General features: G+C 58.6%; 1 protein-coding gene across 3 annotated transcripts in view; it reads left to right on the top strand.

The window, feature by feature from the left end:
- TSHZ3 (teashirt zinc finger homeobox 3) overlaps positions 1-16,035 on the top strand; it is an 84,279-nt gene extending 68,244 nt beyond the window's left edge. The window contains exons 2-4 of one of the 3 annotated variants that reach the window (XR_008662583.1): positions 6,746-7,445; positions 8,621-8,889; positions 14,894-16,035. Coding sequence is in view for 1 of the 3 variants with exons in the window: in XM_055311344.1 (XP_055167319.1) it covers positions 1-1,703 (1,703 nt within the window). In the remaining 2 variants the exon portion in view is untranslated. Of the gene's footprint in view, positions 3,364-6,745; positions 7,446-8,620; positions 8,890-14,893 lie in introns of those variants that run through there. The other 2 variants (XR_008662584.1, XM_055311344.1) reach the window with 2 other exon arrangements.
- The last annotated feature ends 5,689 nt before the right edge of the window (positions 16,036-21,724 follow it).

Consider the following 21,724-nt stretch of genomic DNA (forward strand, 5'->3'; position numbering starts at 1 on the left):
GCCCCAAGGGCGGGCTGGATATCCTGAAATCCCTGGAAAACACGGTGACGTCGGCCATCAACAAGGCCCAGAACGGCACCCCGAGCTGGGGGGGCTACCCCAGCATCCACGCCGCCTACCAGCTGCCCAACATGATGAAGCTGTCCCTGGGCTCGTCGGGGAAGAGCGCGCCCCTGAAACCCATGTTCGGCACCAGCGAGATCGTGTCGCCCACGAAGAGCCAGACCCTGGTCTCCCCGCCCAGCAGCCAGACCTCGCCCATGCCCAAGACCAACTTCCACGCCATGGAGGAGCTGGTGAAGAAGGTCACGGAGAAAGTTGCCAAAGTGGAGGAGAAGATGAAGGAGCCGGAGGGCAAGCTGTCCCCGCCCAAGCGGGCCACCCCGTCCCCGTGCGGCAGCGAGGCCAGCGAGCCCATCAAGGTGGAGGCGACGGGCGACGGGGGCTTCAAAAGCCAGGAGGGCAGCCCCAGCCCGCCGCGGGACGCGTGCAAGGAGGAGAGCCCCGCGGCCGAGCCGGCGGAGAACGGCAAGGAGCCGGTGAAGCCCATGAGCAGCGGCCTGAGCAGCAGCACGGCCATCATCACCGACCACCCGCCCGAGCAGCCCTTCGTGAACCCCCTGAGCGCCCTCCAGTCGGTCATGAACATTCACCTGGGCAAGGCCGCCAAGCCGTCCCTGCCGGCCCTCGACCCCATGAGCATGCTTTTCAAGATGAGCAATAGCCTGGCCGAGAAGGCGGCCGTGGCCACCCCGCCGCCCCTGCAGTCCAAGAAGGCGGACCACCTCGACCGCTATTTCTACCACGTCAGCAACGACCAGCCCATAGACTTGACGAAAGGGAAGAGTGACAAGGGCTGCTCTCTGGGTTCAGTGCTTTTGTCACCCACGTCCACATCCCCGGCAACCTCCTCATCCACGGTGACAACGGCAAAGACATCTGCCGTCGTATCATTCATGTCAAACTCGCCGCTCCGCGAGAATGCCTTGTCAGATATATCCGATATGCTGAAGAACTTGACAGAGAGCCACACGTCAAAGTCCTCCACTCCTTCCAGCATCTCCGAGAAGTCTGACATTGACGGGGCCACGCTGGAGGAGGCCGAGGAGGCGACGCCCGCGCAGAAGAGGAAGGGCCGCCAGTCAAACTGGAACCCCCAGCACCTGCTGATCCTGCAGGCCCAGTTCGCCGCCAGCCTGCGGCAGACCTCCGAGGGGAAGTACATCATGTCAGACCTGAGCCCCCAGGAGCGCATGCACATCTCCAGGTTCACCGGGCTCTCCATGACCACCATCAGCCACTGGCTGGCCAACGTGAAATACCAGCTTCGAAGGACAGGTGGAACGAAGTTCCTCAAAAACCTGGACACTGGCCACCCCGTGTTCTTTTGTAACGACTGTGCGTCACAAATCAGGACTCCTTCCACGTACATCGGTCACCTCGAGTCCCACCTGGGCTTCCGGCTCCGGGACTTGTCCAAACTGTCCACCGAACAGCTTAATAATCAAATAGCACAAACCAAGTCGCCCTCAGAAAAGTTGGTGACGTCCTCCCCCGAGGAGGACCTGGGGACCTCCTACCAGTGCAAACTTTGCAATCGGACCTTTGCGAGCAAGCATGCCGTTAAACTTCACCTTAGCAAAACACACGGGAAGTCCCCAGAGGACCACCTCCTGTATGTGTCGGAGTTAGAGAAGCAGTAGCATTTGCTTTCGATGGAAATGACTGGAATTGGCTTTGAGGGAAAACTGTGGCAGGCACCTTAGGGCCCCTCTGTCTTGTTCTTGGCACATGTTCTTATTTTAACTGCAGAGAATCACTCTGGGCTGGACCGTTTTGTATAACTGTACAGTGTTTAATAGAGGTGCATAATCAGCTGTTGTTACTGGTAAACTATGAAGGTTAAAACGCAGTGGTAAGTGTTTGGAACTTTGTGTAAATGGGATTTAGTTGTGAGCATCCCCTCGATGCTTCAAGCTGCATGCGTTAACAGACAGTTTAATTAAGCATTTATAACGAAACCGGGCACACTTTTTCCACGCGGCTCGAGTGTGCTGGCATTTCTCACCCTTTCATCTTTAGCCCTCTGAGTACTTTGAAGCACTTTTGCATTAATTTGGTTAAAAAATAAAATAAAATAATAATAATGTATGAAGCTCTGTTTTTTAAACTCCTTACCAGCTTAGTTATAATTAATAATATGAACCTCCATTTATGCAGGTCTGCAGGGGTATAACACGCCTTGAAATTTAAAAGAATATTATTTTCACATTGAAACATAGATGTATATATTGTATAGATTTCAGACTCTCTTATGAAAAATGTGATTGTGGTTTAAATGACCTTCTTTCCTGCATTTATAGCAACAGTGTTTTATGTACCTGCTATGCTCCGGGCATAAGCCGTGCCTATGTATAGTGTATATTTCTTTTTTTTTTTTTTTAATTTCTTTCTTTTTTTTTTTTTTAAGGTCTATGGATTTTGTTGTTGTTGTTTTTTTTTTTTTTACATGCAAACGTTGTAAATTATACAGAAGATACCACAGATAGCATTTATAAAGTATACAGAAACATTATCTGAAAGCAAAGTATGATTGTTTGTTTTGCTATACAGTACATCTATATCGATAGAGGTTCATGTTTAAATTATACATATTTATTAGCACCATATTATCGTTTGTTTTGACCAGTCTGAATACACGAGGCCAGGAAGTGACATCCATGGCGGGCATCAGAACTATTTTGCACATGATTTTTAAAGGTATTTATTAGAAATCAAAGAACGCTCGAAAGCAACTCAGTGCTCAAAGGGTTAAGTCTATTTGGAAAGAAAAGAGGAAAAGAAGAGAAAAATAATAAAAAAAAAATCGAAAAAAAAAAGAGCGACAGCCACAAAAAAGAAGTTGTACTGTATCTCCTAAGCATTGATAAAGCCTTTAAAATGTTTGTACTGTAATACTTTGCTTAAAAGTCGCGAGGCATTCTGTGATACGACCTCTTTCACCTATTTATACGCCCTCTCGGTTGTTATTCCATATTGTAGGATGCCTTTTTATTTCGATTGGTAACTTTCTGTTTTGTTCTTCCTAATTATTCTCCCAAGATCCCACACTGCAGCTTTATCTTTAGGCTTATGAAAGGTAACCCGTGGTTACCGGCTCTCCAAGTGATTTTGTTCCTCTCCATTTTTGGCAGTTAATTTGCAGAAGTAAATGACAGCTGACACCATATGAGAACCTATGTATAAAATATTGGCATGTAAGCTGCACAGACACTGTAACACACTCTGTGCCCTGTTTTGTTGTTGACAATGAACCACCATTATGTGACTCTTCATATAACCCTTTTTTCTACGGCAGCATTAAAATCGTCTTTTTTGCTATAATTTTGTGTTGCGTTCACCATTATGTCTGAAATGTGCTACGACTCACGAGCACATTAAAATTAAATTGTATGCGATCTGTTTATGACTGAGTTGGTTGCTGTGCCTGCCAGGTGCTGGCAGTCGGAAGCTGCCCGTAAATCAGGGGAGTTTTAGTGAACTTTGGCGTTGGGAGAGCGGGGAGCCGTGTCTCCCTCTCTCTCTCTCTCTCTCTCTCTCTCTCTCTCTCTCTCTCTCTGTCTCAGAGGCTGCGTGGACAGAATTTTCCCTGAGAAGGATACGTCAAAGGGAGGGAGGCATCCGCGTGAGGTTAGAGGAGGCGATGTTAGAAGCCACCGGTGGCCGAGCGGCAGGTGCCACCTGGTGACCCCCGTGGGGTGGGGGGGTCTGGTCTCCCTTCTGGGCGTGCGAGCGCGTGCGTGCGTGCGTGCGGAGTCAGGGCCCGAGCCCTGCAGGAGGCAGGTCCGCGGAGAGAGGCCTTCAGAAGACCCGGCCCAGGGCGGTGCCTTGCTGCCGATTCGGGCTTTTCACGTAGCAGACAGCAGAGCCACGCAGGGTCGGTGGACTCGGGCGTCCGGAGCTCCCTGCTAAGGCCACCCCGGAGGACGAGGTGCGGGGTGGCCGTGGGGGGGGGGGATGGCGCCTGAACCCGCACACGGGAGGGGTGGGGAGAGCATTTATATGATAATCACAAGCTTTTATTAGCCCTGGCAAATCATGCCAACAGAACGCCGGGAACATCATGTAAAATTGTAAAATACCTTTATTACTACGTTCAGACGACTCTCGCAGTTATGCAGGATCGGAGCTCCTAACCTAGAATTATACAAATGAGAGATGTATTACATCCGTGTAATACATAAAACACCTCAACTTGGGGAAGAGGGAAAAAAAAAAGAAGAAGAAAGAAACTCTTTTCTTAAAAATTTAAATTAAACCCTTTCAGAGATGTTCGGCAACACGCCCACGTCCCTTCCCCATCGTCCCCACCCCTTTTGTCAAGACGAGTCCCAGATTTCCTGTCTGCTGCGCTTTCTCTCCGCAATCCACGTCTCTCCGGGTCTTGAGGCAGAACCTCGCTGGGGTTGCGGACGGGCCTTGGCACCGCGGGAGTGCCCTGCACCTGCTCAGCCCCAACGGGGCTCTGTCCCCTGGCGGGGAGCACTGGGCTTTCCCTTCCGGGGGGCGGGCCTGTGCCGCCCCCCCGGTCCTCCTCGGCCCGGGTCCCTCTCCGAGTGGTCGTGTGCCCCGCGGGCCTGGACCTGGGAGGAGTGCGGCACACGATGCGCTCCCCCCCGGGGGGCCGGCTCCCCCCTGGAACCGGGGCTCAGGGGACAGCACCCTCCCTCCTGTGCCTCCCGCATCTTCACATCCTGGAGCCCAGATTTCCACTCTTGAATTTTTCACAGGTTAAATATAGCATCGGTTTATTAGAATCCAAAGTCCTGCGTCTAACAGATTAAACTGACAACACTTCCATCACCACCGGGCCCATGTGGCTTGAAGGGAGATGGGATTTGTGCAAGGGAGGGTGCCCCCCTCCCCCCACCCCGACTTTACGGTTTGGGAGAAGAACCTGACACTCAGCCCATCGCGTCCTCACCCCACCTCAGGATTATCTTCAGGACTTCCCACTCGGGGCGTGGGAGTGAGGGCTTAGAGCCAAGGTGGGTACCAGGTGATGGCGCCCGTTTGGCACCGGGGGTTTGGCGCCAGCAAAGGGGCGCCCTGGGGAACGGGGCCCAGAAATTAGTGCCACCTTGGGAGGAGATGTAGTCAACTGGGAAGTCGAGGGCCCTCATCCCGAATTCAAATCGAGTTTGACGTAGTGACGGTGCCCCAGACCGTGCATCCCGGGAGGAGGCTGAGACGGGCTGGTCAGGGCCTCACCCCGCTTGCCACCGTAGGGCCATTTACTCTGGAGGTCACCGAGCCCTGTGCTGGCCGGAGAGCGGGCTGTGGCCTGCAAGAGCCTCCTGTTGCCAGCCCAGCAGGACCCCGATTGTCTGGAGGCAAAGCGGGCGGATCTCGAGCGGGCATTTCCAAGCCCCCGTACTTGTGCCCCACTTCTCCCGCGGTTGGCGCTGGTGGAGGATGCGAGTACGGGAAGGGACGGGGCCTCCCGGGCAGGGCTTTAAAGGGCCCTGCGAGGAGGAGGAGGAGGAGGAGGAGGAGGGACGGTGCCAAGTGAGGGAGGTTTTAATCACAGGTGTGTGGGGTGACCCCGACCTCACCCCGCCCAGCCCGGGCTCGTCGCAGCCCCACTGTATATCTTCCAGCCATCACATTTACACAGTATCTTAAAATAACATTTGTGATAAATGTGCAATTTAACTAATTTATGGTGCTATGATGTGCTCAGGGCTACATGCAAGATGAAAATCTTAAATGGAGCTTGAACAGCTCACTTCACAACAAGAAATCAATATGCCACATCTTAGCTATTCGCTGCAGTCAACATTTAGCAAAAATATCAGTGATGTATCTTTAAGTTTTAGGCAGCAAGAATTCTATAATTAACCAAAATCGTACATAGTCAGAGAGGGTTGGTTATGATGAGGACCCAGATCTCCCTGGCATCTCCGTTCTATTTTCATTCTGCAAAAGAAAAAAAAAAAATATATATATATATATATTGATAGCCACCAGAGAGCCGCTTCTCCCCAGGGTGCTGTGTGCTTAGGTGGACGTGGGAGCCTCCCCAGCAGAATGCAGGGCTGTGTGGTCTCCGCCAACCGGGAGGGAGTCCTCTTCTCAAGTTCAGACGGCTCCGGCCAGGTGGGCTTCCGGGGCCCCAACCCCTGACCACCACCCGCCCGCCCCGCAGGCCTGGTGAGCCAATAAGACAGAAGAGAGAAGAGGCCCCGGTAACCTATTCCCCGTGCTGGGGAGCGCTGAGAAGGAGACAGGAGCCCATGGGAAGCACGGCTGCCTTTTGCAAATCCGGTGTGAAAACTTGTTGTCTCCAGAGATTTCTAAGTCATCGAATGGGAAGGAGACAAAAAAAAAAAAAAAAGAAAAAAAAAAGAAAGAAAAAAAAAGAAAGAAAATTTAAATGATTTTATTTTTTTTTTCCTCAAATTCATCTGTGAAGTTGTCTCGGAATTGGAGGATTGCAACGGCATGTTGTCCTGTGGACGATGTAGCACAAAAACAACGCGCTTCGTTTTACAGGGAGGCCAACGTGGAAATGAAAACACGCAAACCCCAGCGCCTCTCTTTAATGATAGATGCCTTAACCTTAAAATAATAGCAATTATCCTTTTAGCTAATGGAGAGAATTACCATTCTTGCTCTGCCAAAGATAGTTACGCTTTTGGTAATAGAAACACTAACCGTTTTTTTTTTTTTTTTCCCTCCCCAGGGATTTATCAGTAGGCGCGTGTCATCTTTGGCGAAGGGAAACCTGAAAACGCATCTCCCGTGGGACCCCGGTGCCCGTCGCCGCCTCTCGGCCCCGCGGCTGACCCCGGGGGACACGGAGAGGGAAGTCGTGCCCGTGAGCCCGCCCACTTCCAGGGTGCGCTGGCCTCCGCAAGCCATGCTGTCGTGAGCTTCGGGAACAATCCGGGGAAGGCCTCGGCTCCGTGTCTCGGCACACGGCCCCTGGGGAAGGAGAGCTCCCCTGACAAACCCCACCTTCCTTCCCGTGTGTGGCGTGGCGGCAGCCGAGGGCCCCCAGGGTCAGGCCCAGAGTCTGCTTCGCGGGGACCTGCTGGCTGTCCTCACGCTCCGCGTCTCCGAGCCCGAGGGGGCGGGCGATGCTGCTGGACTGCCGGGCACCGTTGTCTCCCCTCCCCAAGGATTTGCCAGGAGGCCACCCCCAGGAGGATCTTAAAGGCAAGCAAACCCGGTGGCTGGGTGGGCTTTGGCAGCTCCTCGGGCATCCGGGACCACCTTTGATCTGGGACCTCGCTCCCCGTGGCCCCGGGCACCACAACGGATTTGGCAAAATTGCTGCTCGGTGGCCTGACCGTCAGCCCACGATGTCTGGACAGGCCCGGACAGAGCCGGTGACTCGCTCGGGCCGCGGCGTTGGACGCCGGGAGCGACCTAAAGCAAAGGTAGCGGCTTCTTCATGCTCAGCATTCGGGGAGCGGGCGGGTGGTCAGTCCCTTAACCTCCCCCCACTGCCCGGGCTCCAAAGAGCCAGGTGTGGTCAAAACTAAACCCCCGCGCGATGGAAGATCAGAGGCACCGCTTCTCCACCACCTTTGTGCAATGTCATGTACTCGTATATTCGTGATAAATCATCCCTGATGATAATGATGATAAGCTAGGTGACCTCTTTCCGGGGATGAGCATCCACAATTAGCTCCACCCGGGAGTTAGGATGCGCGGTTATTTACCGTCTAACCCGCGCCGTTCGACGCGGAGGCCACGGCCACGTGGGACTACTCAGATTTCAGTGGAATGAAATGAAAGGCTTAGTTCCTCGGTCGTAGCGGCCACCCGTCCAGCCCTCGGTGGCCACCTAGGGCTAGCGGTCACGCCGCTGGGGCAGCACGGGTCCGGAACGTTCCGGGCGTCACAGAAAGTTGGTTTGGACGGAGCTGTTCTTCCCACGAATGAGAGCTCGTGGCTCAAAGATGAAAGCGTGTGCTTCCAGGCCTGGGTATTTCTAAGAATCCTTCGTTTGCCAATTCGGGCACAGGCAACCTTGTCACGTGCTAACATCTCCGATCAAAGCCAAGGACACACATAATTAACCTTGAGCGTAAAATTATAAACAGAAGTGCAAAGCACCCGTGTATGAAGGTGCCGATCGTCCCTCCTGCCGTGGGCAGCACCCGCTGCAGGCGCAAAGCCCAGGGATGGGCTGCACGCGGCCGTGACCTTGCCCTGCCCTTAGCGGGCGCGCGCCCCACACCCTTGTGCTGCTTGTTCCCTTTGCCCAAGCGGACTTGAATCCTTCTCCGGGGCTTGGAGACTCAGACGTGGCCGGCGCGGCCCGTCGCCCCCACCCGTGAGGATGGCGAGTCCCGTGACCCCACCCAGGCCTGCGGACCCCACGGGGGGCCCCCGACCCTCCCCTGCTGCAGCCCCAGGCGCTTCGGGGCTGCAGGGGGACTCGAAGGTCTGTCCCGCTCTCTCTTTCAAAATTAAAACGTATAAATCGGACTTTGGGAACGACTTTTGAAATTCGGAGGGTGGGGGAGGGACGGTGAGTTACGTTTTAAAAATTACTGCGTTTCAACATCTCACTTCCATTACTTTTTTTTTTTTTTTCTCCCCACAGCAGGATTCCAGGGACACATTTACGACCGTCATAATTGTGAGTTAGAGATCTCCCAGGCCAAGTGAAATGAAATTACGAGAAACTGAAATCTGTTTTAATTGGAGCATTTATGGAAAAAAAAGAAGTCAGACTGGCTGCTTTTTCCTTTATGTGGCTCTCCGGTTCGGGGCCTGTACCTGCGTCCGGGAGCCCGGGCCGGCCAGACTCGGGCGGCCACAGAGCGGGGAGGAAGAGAGAGAGAGGGAGAGAGAGAAGAGAGAGAGAATGAGGTAGGTGTGTCAGGAAGGACTCATTTTCTTAGCTTTAAAAAAAAAAAAAAATGAAGGTACAGTGGCGGGAGTTCCGCCTCAGTGACCATGAAACCGAGTCGGCAAAAGCTGAAGGACCGGGCTCCTGAAAGCCTCATCAGGGCTTGTCATCGCTCTAATGAATATCATTTAAATTGCTTTGTATATTGGTGGAGTTTGGATGTCGATTTAATTTGTGCATGTGTTTGAGTTCTTCTGCTTGGCTAGGCTAACAGAGAAGCAGCCGCCTAATGAAAACTGAGTTGGTGACAGTGTGATGTGCTCCAACCCAGTCAAATGGGTTTGAAGGTCTGCAGTGACAGCTCTCAGGGAGGAGTGGGTCTGGCCGGGGTGGGGGGGCGAGAGGGGAGGCTTTCCCAAGCGGCGGGCGTGTGGGGACCTGCGAGGTGGCCGTGCCGGGGACCCACGTGTCGTCCTCGGTCCTCGATCGCCGCTCAGCCCAGACCCCCCCACCCAGCAGGCTGAGCCACCCCGTCCCCCCGGCCCAGGGCGCTGTGCCCGTGGAGCGAGGTCCCCGCGGCTCTCCCCTCCCGTGGATCAGCGGCACGCAGGTGAAATTCCTGGGAAGGGCACCGCCCGGAGCAGGGGATGTGGCTGGAGGACCCCGCTGGGATAAGAGGGCATCCTCATGTTCCAACACCCCAAAGACGCAAAGGCCTTTTCTCCCGTCGTTTCACCCCCTGCCATCCGGGGAGGGAGACAGGCTGGGCTCTCGTGGGAACTCCGTGTAGGTGAGGCCGGGGTGGCCTGCCTGCCCGGGGGTGGGATGGGGGTCGGAGGGGGGTGGCGGGGCCCTGCCACTATCAGGAAGGTCAGCCAGGCTCCTGTTGGCAGAAACACCAGAAGTGCAGGCCGAGCGTAAACCCGGTCGTCCGCTTGCTCCCCACGCAATCCCTCAGCTCCCTGGGTGGTTCTGGAAGGAGCGTGGCCTTCGGCCGGGGCGTTGCAGGCAGGGACTGGCCAGTCAGTTACTGGCCGCGTCCCCAGGGGCTGGACCCGGGGTCCAGAGGGCAGCCCGCCCACCCCACCCCCACCCTGCACCGGCACCAGGGACCAAGCAAAAGCCTAAGACCCGGCGCTGGGCTCGGGCCAGTTTGGAGCCAAGCTGGGAAAGGAGACAAAACAATAGTGACAAATAGATGTCAACGTCCGAGCTCGAGCGAGGGTGGGCAGCAAACACGGCGGAATTACAAGGCTCAGTCCCTGAACGTGGAGGAGCCCTGGCGGGGAGCCCATCCTCGGCGAGGCGGGCCCGGGCCTTGAGGGTCCGATAAGATTGGCGACTGCAGGGACACGAGGGCAGGGGAGGCCACGGCCCCGCTGTGAGGAACCGTCAGGAGGCCTGTGGCTCGTCTGCGGGGGACGGTCACCTCCTGAGAAGCTCCCCCCGGATCTCCTGAAATTAAACACTGCGGCCCCACAGGTGGTTTGCAGTCTGCTGTCTGTCTGTCTGTCTGTCTTTTCCTGTAACCCGTTCCATGGTGTTTCCCACATGGGTCTCTTCTAGGATGTCTCCCGCAGGTTCTTAACCAGGATGGGGTTGTGGGCACATCCACTCCCCGGCGTGCAGGCTGGCGGGTCCCAGGGATCCCCCCCCCCCCGCTGCCTTCCAGAACTCGGACCTCACGGCCGCCCCTTCCCTTCCAGTGCTCGTCGGGATGCCGTCGGCAGGAGTGGGTTTGGGGTCTCAGGCGGGGAGTGTGGTCCAGGGACGCTAAGGCGGGGCTTGGCGGCTCCCGCAACTGCCGGGCGCAGGTGCCTGGTGCTACCCCGGGAACCCGGCTCCCTCCGTCCTTCTCCCTCTCGGTGTCTCCGCTCCGCGCGTGGGCAGCTCCCCCTCCGGGTCCCGCGCAGCAGCCTGGGAGCCAGCGCCCCGGGGCGGCCGGGTTTGGGGCGCTCCTGGACAACCGCTGTGATTCTGCCTCTCCCCCGAGGCCAGGTTCAAGCCGCACGCTTAGGGTTCAGCTTTGGGACGCAGAGGGCTCCGTCTGCAGGGTGGTGGACGTTCCTCTTTGTGTCTTGCCTATGTCCAGCCTCAGCTTTGCCACTGGGGCGATGAGCTCCAGGGAGCTTCTCAGGCTCCTCAGGAGGCGGCTCCTCTGAATAAAGGATCTCGGTTTTCTAGAGGGCAATAGGGCCAAGGCCAGTGGGAAGCCGAGCTATGGGACTTCCACTGGGCGCCAAGGGCACGTTGTCCTGGTGGCAGGCACAGGCGGGGCGGGGCAGTGGGCAGCGTCTCCTCATTCTTAGGTGGAGACGTCCCTGGACGCTGCTAACCTTGGGGCCCTCCTGGCTGCTTAAGGGACAGCTGGAGGGCCGTGCCCTACAGACGGGGGCTTCTCTCGCCCAAAGGCTTTTGGTCCTTTCTGTCGCACCTCCCAGCCCCTGAAGTGGCTGCGGACCAGAGTGTACCAGAAAGTAGATTCCAGAAAGCCGGACTCTCTGGCGCCGGAGCCGAACGCTGAATGTTCAGCTGGCACAGGTCGTGGACTGTCGCCGGTGGACGGAGCAGGACCTGCAGCTCCTTGGGTGTGAGCCCCACTTAGGAACCAGACAAACTCGACCTTAATTCATTGCCGAGTCTTGGAAACGGGGAGGTTTCAAACAGGTCTCTCGACGTCACATTGCTCGGTGACAGGGCATGGCTGCCCGCCTCAGGCCGCGGCGCGGTGGCTCTCGGGGTGGCCCCCACCCCCACCTATTTGTCTCCTGGGCTAGGCTCCTCCAGAGGTGAGGCCGGGATGGGAGATGGGCGTTGGCGGGTCGGCTGTCCCTCTGACAGGTGATCCCAGGAAGCACAGGTAGGACCGGGTGGGGGGTGGAGGGGGCAGGGGTGAGAGAGAAGGGACCAGTAAGGGGAGGAAGCCACTTCCACGTGCATTCAGGAGCAGGCTGCCCTGGAAGGCTCTGCAGGATCCCGCAAGGAAACCCCGGAGTGGTCCCATCCGAGGGCCAGGCGGCTGGGGATCCCCACCTCCTGCCTGTCGCTGGCTGAGCACTTCTCCCCCCACCACCCATGCATGGGGCGTAGAGATCCGGGGTCTTGCAGGACGAAGCCCTTGGCGGGCACAGGGGAGATGGGCAGGGGTCTATGGAGCACCTGCCACCTGGCTCATCAAATGTCTGTGTTCCTGTGTGGCCCCTGCACTCCTGTAGGCCTTAACTGGGGGGCTCCCTACCTGTTGGGCCCCCGCACTCCTATAGGCCTTAACCAGGGGCCCCACTCCCAGCTGGGCCCCCACACTCCTGTAGGTCTTAACCAGGGGACCCCCTCCCCATGAGGCCCCTACACTCCTGTAGACCTTAACCAGGGGCCCCCCTCCCCGCTGGTCCGAGTGGGAGGGCTCCCCACAAAGGGGAGTGACTGGGCCAAGATAACTCCCCACGTCAGCCACGGAGATGCCTCAAGAGCTCAGGGCCCCCCCCCTGCTGTTTCCACTCCCCTTTGCTACTTATTCCAGGGAGACTGGAGGCCCGGATGCCTCACTCATCCGTTTTATTTTATTTAGTTATTTAATTATTTACTTATTTATGTGTTTATTACCCATCTAGTTCCAGAGATAACGTAGGGCTTCTGTACAGCTCATTAATTGCCTCATTGCTGGCTAGAAACAGTGAGATTGGCTGAGAGGGGAGGGAAGTACAGTGAGCGGTCGGGGGGGGGGCGGACCCCAGGAACCAGGAGACGCGGGAACCTGGCGAGGGGCTGCAGCGCCCCACCTGCTCCGGGCCGCACAGGAGGCACAGGAAGTCCCTCCCACAGGAAGTCCCAGCCCCGGCCCAGGGCACACCTTGCGGTGCCCAGCAGGATGGGGGCACCCCCACCACCCCAGCCAGGGGGGCCAAGGCAGCTGGCCTTTGCACCGTCCAGGCTCCTGGCACCCGCTGCCGGGGGTAGCGGTGGGCAGTGGGTGGCAAGGTTGCGAATGCCAGGAGGGGAGGCAGTCCTCTGCAGCTCCAGACGTCGCCCATCCTGCCCCCACCCCACCCCCGCCGTTCCTTGGTGCGAGCAGATGTGTCCTGCCCCCACAAGAATGTCCTGTCATAAAGTTAGTGTCGGGATCCACGGGGATCATAATAGAATCAAGGTGGGCCCAGCTGCCCTGAGAACGTGGAGGTGAATTTGCAGCCCGTGTCCTCCCCCCGCCCCGTACCCCCAACCCCAGGAGGGCTGAGGGGGGCAGAGGGAGCGCCGCACTGCAGCGGGGCGTAGGGGGGCCGCGACCCCCAGGTTCCTGGTAGGGAATGACCCCACATCACCCCTCCCTGTGCCACCCGGCCTGCCCCACCCCGCGGGCCCCAGGGAGGCATCGTGCCCACACTGCAGTCCCTTAGGCCCGAGGGGTGGACAAAGGGGGTCGGGGGACTAATTTCATTTGGGTTTTCTCTGCTGAGGCCCTGCCTGGCAGCCAGCTCTCCCAACACCCACATGTCCCAACTGCTCCGTCCATCAGCTCTTGTCCAACTTAACTATTCATTTTATGTATTTTAATTTGGGCAGAACATTTATTTGGCTTAAATTTCCTTTTCAGGGGTTGGAATGTGCCTTCCACACACAGGCAGAGATGATCTGCTCGAATTTCGTCAGAAGGAGTTTAGTTTACAAAGATAGTAACTGAGCTATTAAAACCAACAACCCCTTTTAAAGCAAACAGACCATTAAAATATAGGAACAGTTTATGGCATAAATAAAATGGAGGATATAGATTATTTAAAGATAAGATTTTCAAGAAACAGGGATAAAAAAACATTTAAATAATTTCTCCACGATATATATTTCTTTCTTTTTTCTTTTTTCTCTTTTTTTTTTTTACAAAGTGAACTTCAAAATGCAAATGCAAATTATAAAAAAAAAAAAAGCACAGAAAGGCATTAAAAATCCATCTTCTTAGTCAAGGCGTGCAAAAAAGGCTTGACTTTTCCTTCTAGATCTGTAGATGATTTCAGAGGGGCGGGGTGCGGGGAACTACTTGAATTCCTAAATGGCAGGATTCACCCAGCTTGGGAAGCCACACCGTGGAAAAAGAAGCAAGACATTTGCTTCTAGATCATTCTCTCGGGCGGGCTGACAGGGACAATAATTTCGTCCATTAGTCCGATCCATTGTCTTCCTTCGGCGCAGAAGTGCTGTACCGCGGAGGTAGATTTCCACTGCTGTGCGTATTTTAAGGGTTATTTGGCAACACGAGTAAAGCTAAAAGTAGCCTCTTAATCTAATTAATTGACATTTCTGAATCTTGCTTTCACAACAACACATGGTTTCATGTTCTGGGTTTTAGCACTTGTCAAGCTTTTTTGGAGAATGTTTTGGTCAGAATGACAAGATAATTTGTGGCTGAGACTCCAAGCTAGAGAAGTGTTTAAGGCTATAATGATTTATTATCATCACAGAATAACAAAATTTACCAAGTGTTTCATCAGAATTTTTGAAATAAGTTTGCCACCATAGGAGAAGCAGCCGGGTGGGGGTGGGCCGCGCGGAGCCGGGGAGGGCTCGGGCTCCGCAGGCAAACCCAGCCACGGCCGAGCCCTTCCCATTCCTCCCATTTCCCTCCGTCCCCGCGCCGTTTCCTTGAGAGAGAAACCCCAGAGCGTTTTTAGGAGGACGAGGGGTGGTGGAAGCGCAGAGAGAAAAATCAGACCTCTCCCCCGGGCTCCGCGAGCAGGAAACCCAAGTCCCCGACTCCGCTCGCTCGTAACATAGATGTGGCTACAGCCAGCGATGAATTTCTACATTTTGGCACCGGTCAGAGTGAAAGTAGTCGCACTATCTATAGAAACTTTGAGATGGAGAACACTTGGAGTATGCTACTGAAAATGCAAGAAACACATTTTTGAAAGGATGAAATAATATCACTGAGTGACAGTAAATTAACATGCTGACATTTGCAGACTTTCAGAGCATTGCCATAAAAAGAAGTAATACAACATGACTAATTTGGACTTCTTCTTTCTTCCTTCCCAGGCAGAGACAGCCCTGCCCCTCCTCGGCCACCCTGCAGGCTGTGCCCAGCCGGCACTTCCTCCTCTTTCCCGGGAAACACTCCCGGCTTCCCGCTGCCGGGCGCCTCTCGGAGACGCTGTGGAGACGGAGAGCGTGACTCCTGCGCCCACGGGATGCTCTCTGGAGTGGTCCCTGCCGGCCGACCCCGCTCCCCCCTCCACACACACGCGCGCACACACACACGCCGTGCAGTGCCGGGGCTGGGGGAGTCCTTGCACACCTTCCAGCGTCATGGCACAGATGGGGAAACTGAGGCACAGAGAGGCTCTACGTTCCCAGGCCTCTTCTCTCCCTCCGCCCCCCACCACCGGGGCCAAGCATCCAGCCCCCCCGTAGGTCCTCCAGGTGAAAACGGGCATCCCGGCCACCGCCCTGCGTGGGGAATAAGCCTTCTGAGGAAGCGCCCGCTGCACATTTGCTAAATTAATGAAAACAGAACTGCACGGGGTGAGTCGATGCCCCGGCTCGCTGTGTCCGGAGTGGGGGCTCTCACAGCCGGCCTCCCCCTTTGTCAGACACCGGGGTGGCCGTGTCCTCCCCGGGGAGCAGGATGCTCCTTTGTTCTGCGAGCTGGGTTTCCCAGGTGAGCGCCACCCCTTCCCAGCAAAAGAGACAGGGGGTCTGCACTGTCGCCCCGCGCGGTGCCCGGCCCCCCGGAGGGGCTCGGCCGACCTGTGTACAATCCTCGGGATGAGACACAGGCTCATTTTCCTCTTGGAAGAACACGAAGGAGTTTCTAGAAACCACTGCACTGGGGTGCCCTGGAGAGCCGCAGGGGCGAGGCACCCAGGGGCCAGGGGTGAGGGTGCTGAGACTGAGCCCCGAGCTTTCTGTGCAGCCCCCAGATCCTGACGGAGACCCCACCCCGGAGGGGTGGGGGGCAGGGAGCAGCCGACGGCTGGACCTTTACGTGGTGTCGTCTGACCGCGGGGACTTGGCTGATGTACAAGAGAAGCCCCTGCGAGAGATGAGCCAGGCGTGGACGGGGTGGGTGAGCGTGACCGTGGCCGTGGCCCAGACAGGGGTGGAGCCTGTGGGGGACACGGGGAGGAGCCCAGGCTGCAGCGGGGAGGGGAGGGCAGGGGTGAACATGAGTTGCTGGCCTGCCGGGTTTCAGATTTGGGCCTAAGTGGGGGTGGGGGGGGAGCAAAGAGAAGAGGACCCCGGAGGCTGGCGAGCCTGAGTCTACGCGGGGCCAACGTCTGCGCTCTGGAACCTCGGCCTGGGAAGTGAGTGTCCGCCGGGGCAGGCGACAGGCCGAAGACTCATACCTGCCGTGCTGCTGTGATTATTAAAAATCAGATCCCGGGCAGCCCGGGGGGCTCAGTGGTTTAGCGCCGCCTTCAGCCCAGGTGTGATCCTGGAGTCCCGGGATCGAGTCCCGCGTCGGACTCCCTGCATGGAGCCTGCTTCTCCCTCCGCCTGTGTCTCTGCCTCTCTCTGTGTGTGTCTCTCATGAATAAAATAAATAAAATCTTTAAATAAAAAAAAATCAGATCCCACCACCAGGCCCTGTCTGTCTGGCAGAGGCTGCTTCAGCACCCCCGACCCCCCACTTCCCCCCGACGCCTGAGTTCTGGGCTTGGCCCGAGGCCTGACCCAGCCACCTGATGATTTGAGGAGCCGGCTGGGCTTGGGTGGGGGACACATGAGGGATCACGGATGGGCCACCTTCCCTCCATCTGCCCACGTCCCAGCTTCCTGGGCCAACACCAACCTGTCCTGTCCCCGAACCTCCACCCTGAGTTGCAAGAACAGGGGTTTCCGGGGAACGCGCGGTCTCCTGCTTGTTTTCCTTATTCTGAGCAAAAGCTGAGTGAGCTCAGAAGCGGGCGGGCCGGCTGGGGGCAGGGGGTAGGCACCCTGGGTGTCCACCCGGCCCTCCGACCCCTGCTGGCTATGCCTGGCCTGCCCCCGCCAGGCCCCTCTGGACCCTGCCGGACCCCGCTGGACCCCACTGGACACCGCTGGGCCCCGCAGGACCCTGCAGGACCTCGCAGGACCCTGCAGGACCTCGCTGGATCCTGCCGGACCCCACTGGACCCCGCAGGACCCCACTGGACACCGCTGGACCTCGCTGGACCCCACTGGACCCCGCCGGGCTGCGTGCGCGCGGGCAGCCAGACTGTTACGAGCTAACCCAAGTTGAGACTAACCTTTCAGCAGAACAGTTTGAGTTAAAATAAAGGGATTGAAAAAGAGTACAATGACCAAAAAAATCTATAAAAATGCAATTGCGCTAATATAATTTTATCACTTATTTAAAAATTTAGTCGACCCAAAAGACTACCAAGTGTGAAATTAAGGAACAGCTCCTCTACTTTTATGGAAATCACTCTTCCTCACTTGTCTAATAGCCTGATTTTGTCAGATCATTTATTTCCATGGTTTTAAAATGAGCTTGACAGACAGAATTTTATAACACCACTTTACTGCAAATAAGAACATCATTTTCGCTTATTAAAACTGAAGCTTAGAGAAAGCATTAAAATTAACAGTTCACTCTGCTTTAACCTTTTGAATCCTGCCGCGACGTTACGGGGAAGGCCGAACGCAAGGGAGGCCGTGGGTCTCGGGGTGGACGCCGGGCGGCGGGTGGGGAGACGGGAGCCCGGGGAGACGGGAACCCAGGGAGACGGGAGCCCGGGAGGTCGGGAGCCCTGGGGGATGGGAGCCTGGGGGGTCAGGAGCCGGTGGGGGGGAGTCAGGAGCCCGGGGGGTCGGGAGCCCAGGGGGACAGGAGCCAGGGGGTCAGGAGCCCAGGAGGGTCGGGAGCCCAGGGGGATGGGAGCCAGGGGGTCGGGAGCCCAGGCCTGCGGGGACTCGCCCAGCTGGAGATGGCCATGCTGTGCCCGGCGGGGTCCACGGCCCGGCGATGAGCACCAGCCATGGGAGGCCGAGCGTGTGACCCCGGGGGACGCTGCAGGGCCACTTAGTGTGCGGCTCAGGGGCCTGCTTTGCAGCCCAGGAGACCAGACCAGGGTGGAGGGCCAGGTGCTCCGGGGGCTCGCGCGTCTGGTCCTTCCTGCCTTCGTCCCTCAGGTGCCGCTGAGCATCTTCCAGGTGCCAGGCTCGAGCGCTGACACCCGGGTTAGACCAAGTCCCCGTCCTTGGGCTGAGGACGTGAGGGGGCTGAGCGTGTCCCCGGGGGACACAGGCCATAATCCAATAATCCAATAAGCCCGTGCCGGGGGCAGAGGGGGATGTGGGCTGTGGGGAAACCAGAGCTGGGCAGAGACAGACGGGCCGGGTTGGCTCAAGCGCTCTGTGTCTGGGCAGGGGGACGCAAGGTGGCCTGTCCTGGCCAGCCTAGGGGGCCCTGCCGTCCGCCTCCGGTGCCCTGGGGGTGAGGCCCGGGGCAAGGGCCTCTTTGGACAGGACAGTTGGGGTCCGGGTCTCTGTTGCAGAGAGCCTGGTCCCAAACCGCGGGAAGCTACTCTTTCCTGACCTCTGGCCCCAGTGCAGGGGAACCAGCATCCCCGGAAGCGGCCCCCAGCTGGCGACCTGCACCCCCCGCCCCGCGGAGAGAGACAAATCTGAGCCGCGCCTTCCTTCCCGAGTCCTCCCAAGGGACGGAGCTCCGGGCGCCTCTTGGGTGGTTGCCCCCGAGGGCACCCGCAGCCTCATGCGCTCCCTCCCGGGCCCGGACTGCTCTTCCCTGCACCTTCCCACGCCCTTGCCCTACGTGCGGGGCCCAGGGTCCGGGGAATGAGGCCCCAGACGAAGACCCACGTCCCGCGGCTGGGACTGGCCGCTTCAGCGTGTCTCCCAGCCCCGAGCGCATGGCCCGTGGGCGCCGCTGGGAGCCCTGTGCCCCGGCACCCGCCCTGTGGGCCCTGGCCAGGCCTCGGGCCGCTTGCTCCTGCCCTGCGTGTATCGGACACTGTCCCTCGTGACCTCTCACATCTGCTTGCACCTGCTGCCCGACACTTGCACTGCAGCGCGTGAGCCTCAGCCCGGGCCGCCTTGCCTGGGGCACATGGGTGTGAGACACGACAGGCCCGTGGGCTGAGCTGTGGGCCCCCCGGCAGCGGCCCTAACCCTCCGCCTCGGCTGCACCCCAGTCCCTCACCCCTACTCCCGGGGCCGAGTTCCCACCTCACCTCCCTGCACACACGACGTGGTCTCAGGTCTGCCCTCCGAGGAACCCTGGCTGAGCACCAGAGCGGGGGTGAGGCCCGCTTCTTGTGTTCGGGTGGGCTTGCCACGCCCGCTGCCCTGGGTCTGGGCTTCATGGCACGCAGACCCCCCCCCCCGCCCCGTGCCTGTTACCTGTCCCCAGCCATCCTGAGCGGCGAGAGCCTTTGGGTGCCTCTGTGCCACCTCCTGTGCTCACGGCGTCCTTGCTCCCCGGGGCAGGGAGCCCTCCTAGGCAATGCTTCCTGAAACCTCGGACCCCCATCTCGGGGACACTCCCCGCGCCCAAGGCCGTGTGCCCTTGCTCCCACCAGCCGCAGCTCACATCGCACAGCTGTCGACGTGTCGTACTGAGCCCCACCCCGTGTGCGGCCGTGCTGGGGGCCACGGTGTCGTGGGAGGTCACCTTTGGTTCACCCAGCACCTCAGGGCCGTCTCGGTGCTGTGAAGGCAGGTGGCAGGGGGGTGGGGGCGACCCTGTGCCAGGGAAGCCTCTGTCCCTTAGGTCATGGACGGAGGGCTGTCTCTATCCTGTGCCTGGCTCACAGCACATAATCAAGAAAGGATGGATGAATGGAAAAGGAAGGAACGTGGAGTCAGGAAAAAAAAAAAAAGAGGAACCCGCTCCACGCTCGGTACCTGTTTGCTGCGTGTTCCAGCCTCCGAGCGCCTCCGCCTCAGTGCCCCGGGGGCGCCCCCAGGCACAATCACTCACTCCCGAGGCCCCCTGGGCAAACATCTGTCGCTACTTTGTGCTGCAATCTGCTTACAGGTAAGTCTCTACCCCAGCCGCGGAGCACCTGGGGGCCCGCTCTTTCTCTTTCTGGCACCTGGCAAAGGTGCGCACGACGAGGGATCCCTCGCCGCCGGGCAGTGGGGACCTAAGAGCGAGGTCACTGCGCGGGGCTGTCCCAGGAGGGGAAGCTGAGCCTCCAGGAGGCCGCAGAGCCCGGCCAGAGCACCCGGCAGGGGCTAGAGCGCGGACACCCCTGAATCTGGGGCTGCCACTCGGCGCCCCTCCTGCAGCCCCTGGACCCTGCCCTCGCCCCCAGCGGCCCCGATGGGCTGTGACCTCCTGCCCTGGGCCACCTCATCTCCTGGCATGTGGGTCCAAGGCGAGATCTCTCCCTCGGGCTGTGAACACAGGAAGGACGGCCCTCCTCGGATGTCGCCACCGGCCCCTGCCGCCGCGGGGTGCCAGGCTGCTACTCTGCGGGTGCTGGGTGCTGGAGTGGAGGCTGGACCCGAGCAGCACCATGGGATGCCCAGCAGCTCGCGAGGACTGCAGAGGTGTGGGGGCGTGACAGGGGCTGTGCTGCGTGACGTGAGAGGGAAGTGTGGACACCGCAGCCCCGCGGCCCCGCCGTCCGTCCATCCGTCCATCCGTCCCTCCGAAAAAGGGCGCAGCCCTCGGCCGTGGGGACGGGGACTTGCAAGGAGGCCCAGATGCGATCTCGAGGGAGGTGCCAGGCCCCCAGGCCGCCAGGCACGCCGTCCCGCAGACACCACGGTGAGCGGCAAGCAGGGCCTGGGCTCCTGGGGATCCGGGCTCCTGCTCCCACAGCAGCTGGGCTTCCAGGGCAGCTCTGCGCGTCCTGCAGTGGAGCCGCCTCCCAGCCCTGGGGACGGGGTCTCTCTGGAGCCCGTCCTCACCCTCGATGGGTGCCATTTGGATTGGCCACCGCCCCTGCTGAGGGTGGAGGGGGGCTCAGAGGCTCTGGGACGTTTGCTCAGAGTTGGGCCAACGGCGCACGGAAGGCTGAAACTTCATCTCCTTCATTTCCCCTTTTCCAGTCCTTAGGGTGCCGGGAAAAGGGGGCACCGCAGAGCAGACCTGCCTTCTCTGTTTTGCAGAAAGCCCCAGGCCCCGCCTCAGGAGAGCAAACACCCGCGCTCTCCCCTTGGAAGCATCCTCAGCACCTCCTGCTGAGGCCCCGGCCCCGCGCCCCCCCACGTGCAGCCCCAGGACTGCTGACGTCCACCCTCCGCAGTCCGTCCTGCCAGACGCAAATCTAAGCTGCGCTGCTGCCCGGGGGAGGGCCCCGCTGGCTCTGGGCAGGGGCAAGCCCATCCGAGGGCGACGTGTGCAGGACTCCGGCCCCCGCCGCTGTGGGAGGTGGGCCGGGCCTTTAGACCCAGGTTGCACGGACCGGCCAAGCCCAGGCAGGTGACTGGGCCCCGCGTGTCGCACAGCAGCGTCGGAGCAACTAGGGCTTGACGACCTGCTCCCCAGGATGAGAAAGCGGGGCCCCTCCCGGCTGGAGAAGCACCGCCTTGCCCAGTCGTATCTGTTTACAAAGGCAGGAGCTCAGAAATGCTTCCATTGTGGAGAAACAAAGCTTCGGAAGCACAAAATAGGGAAGCCAGGGGGGAGCGAGCCTCCCCGGGGATGGGCTCTCAGGCCGGGTTCCCAGCGTATCAGGGTTTCACTGCACCTGTCGGCATAGCTTTGTGGTGATTCACCCCTGCCCCCTCCTGGGCCTTGCTGTGTCCCGGCCCCGGGCGGGTGCGGGAGGTGAGTCACACCCTGGAGCCCGGGGCCTTGGCGCCAAGCACACCCCTGGGGCAGGCCTGGCCTCGCCCCCACCCCAGATCATCCCCAGGGGCCTCCTGGCGGGTGTCAGGAGCCCGTGGTTCAGCGGGTGACGCGCCCTG

This window comes from Nyctereutes procyonoides, unplaced genomic scaffold (assembly GCF_905146905.1).
Source record: "Nyctereutes procyonoides isolate TBG_1078 unplaced genomic scaffold, NYPRO_anot_genome, whole genome shotgun sequence".
In the NCBI taxonomy this organism is placed as follows: domain Eukaryota; kingdom Metazoa; phylum Chordata; class Mammalia; order Carnivora; family Canidae; genus Nyctereutes; species Nyctereutes procyonoides.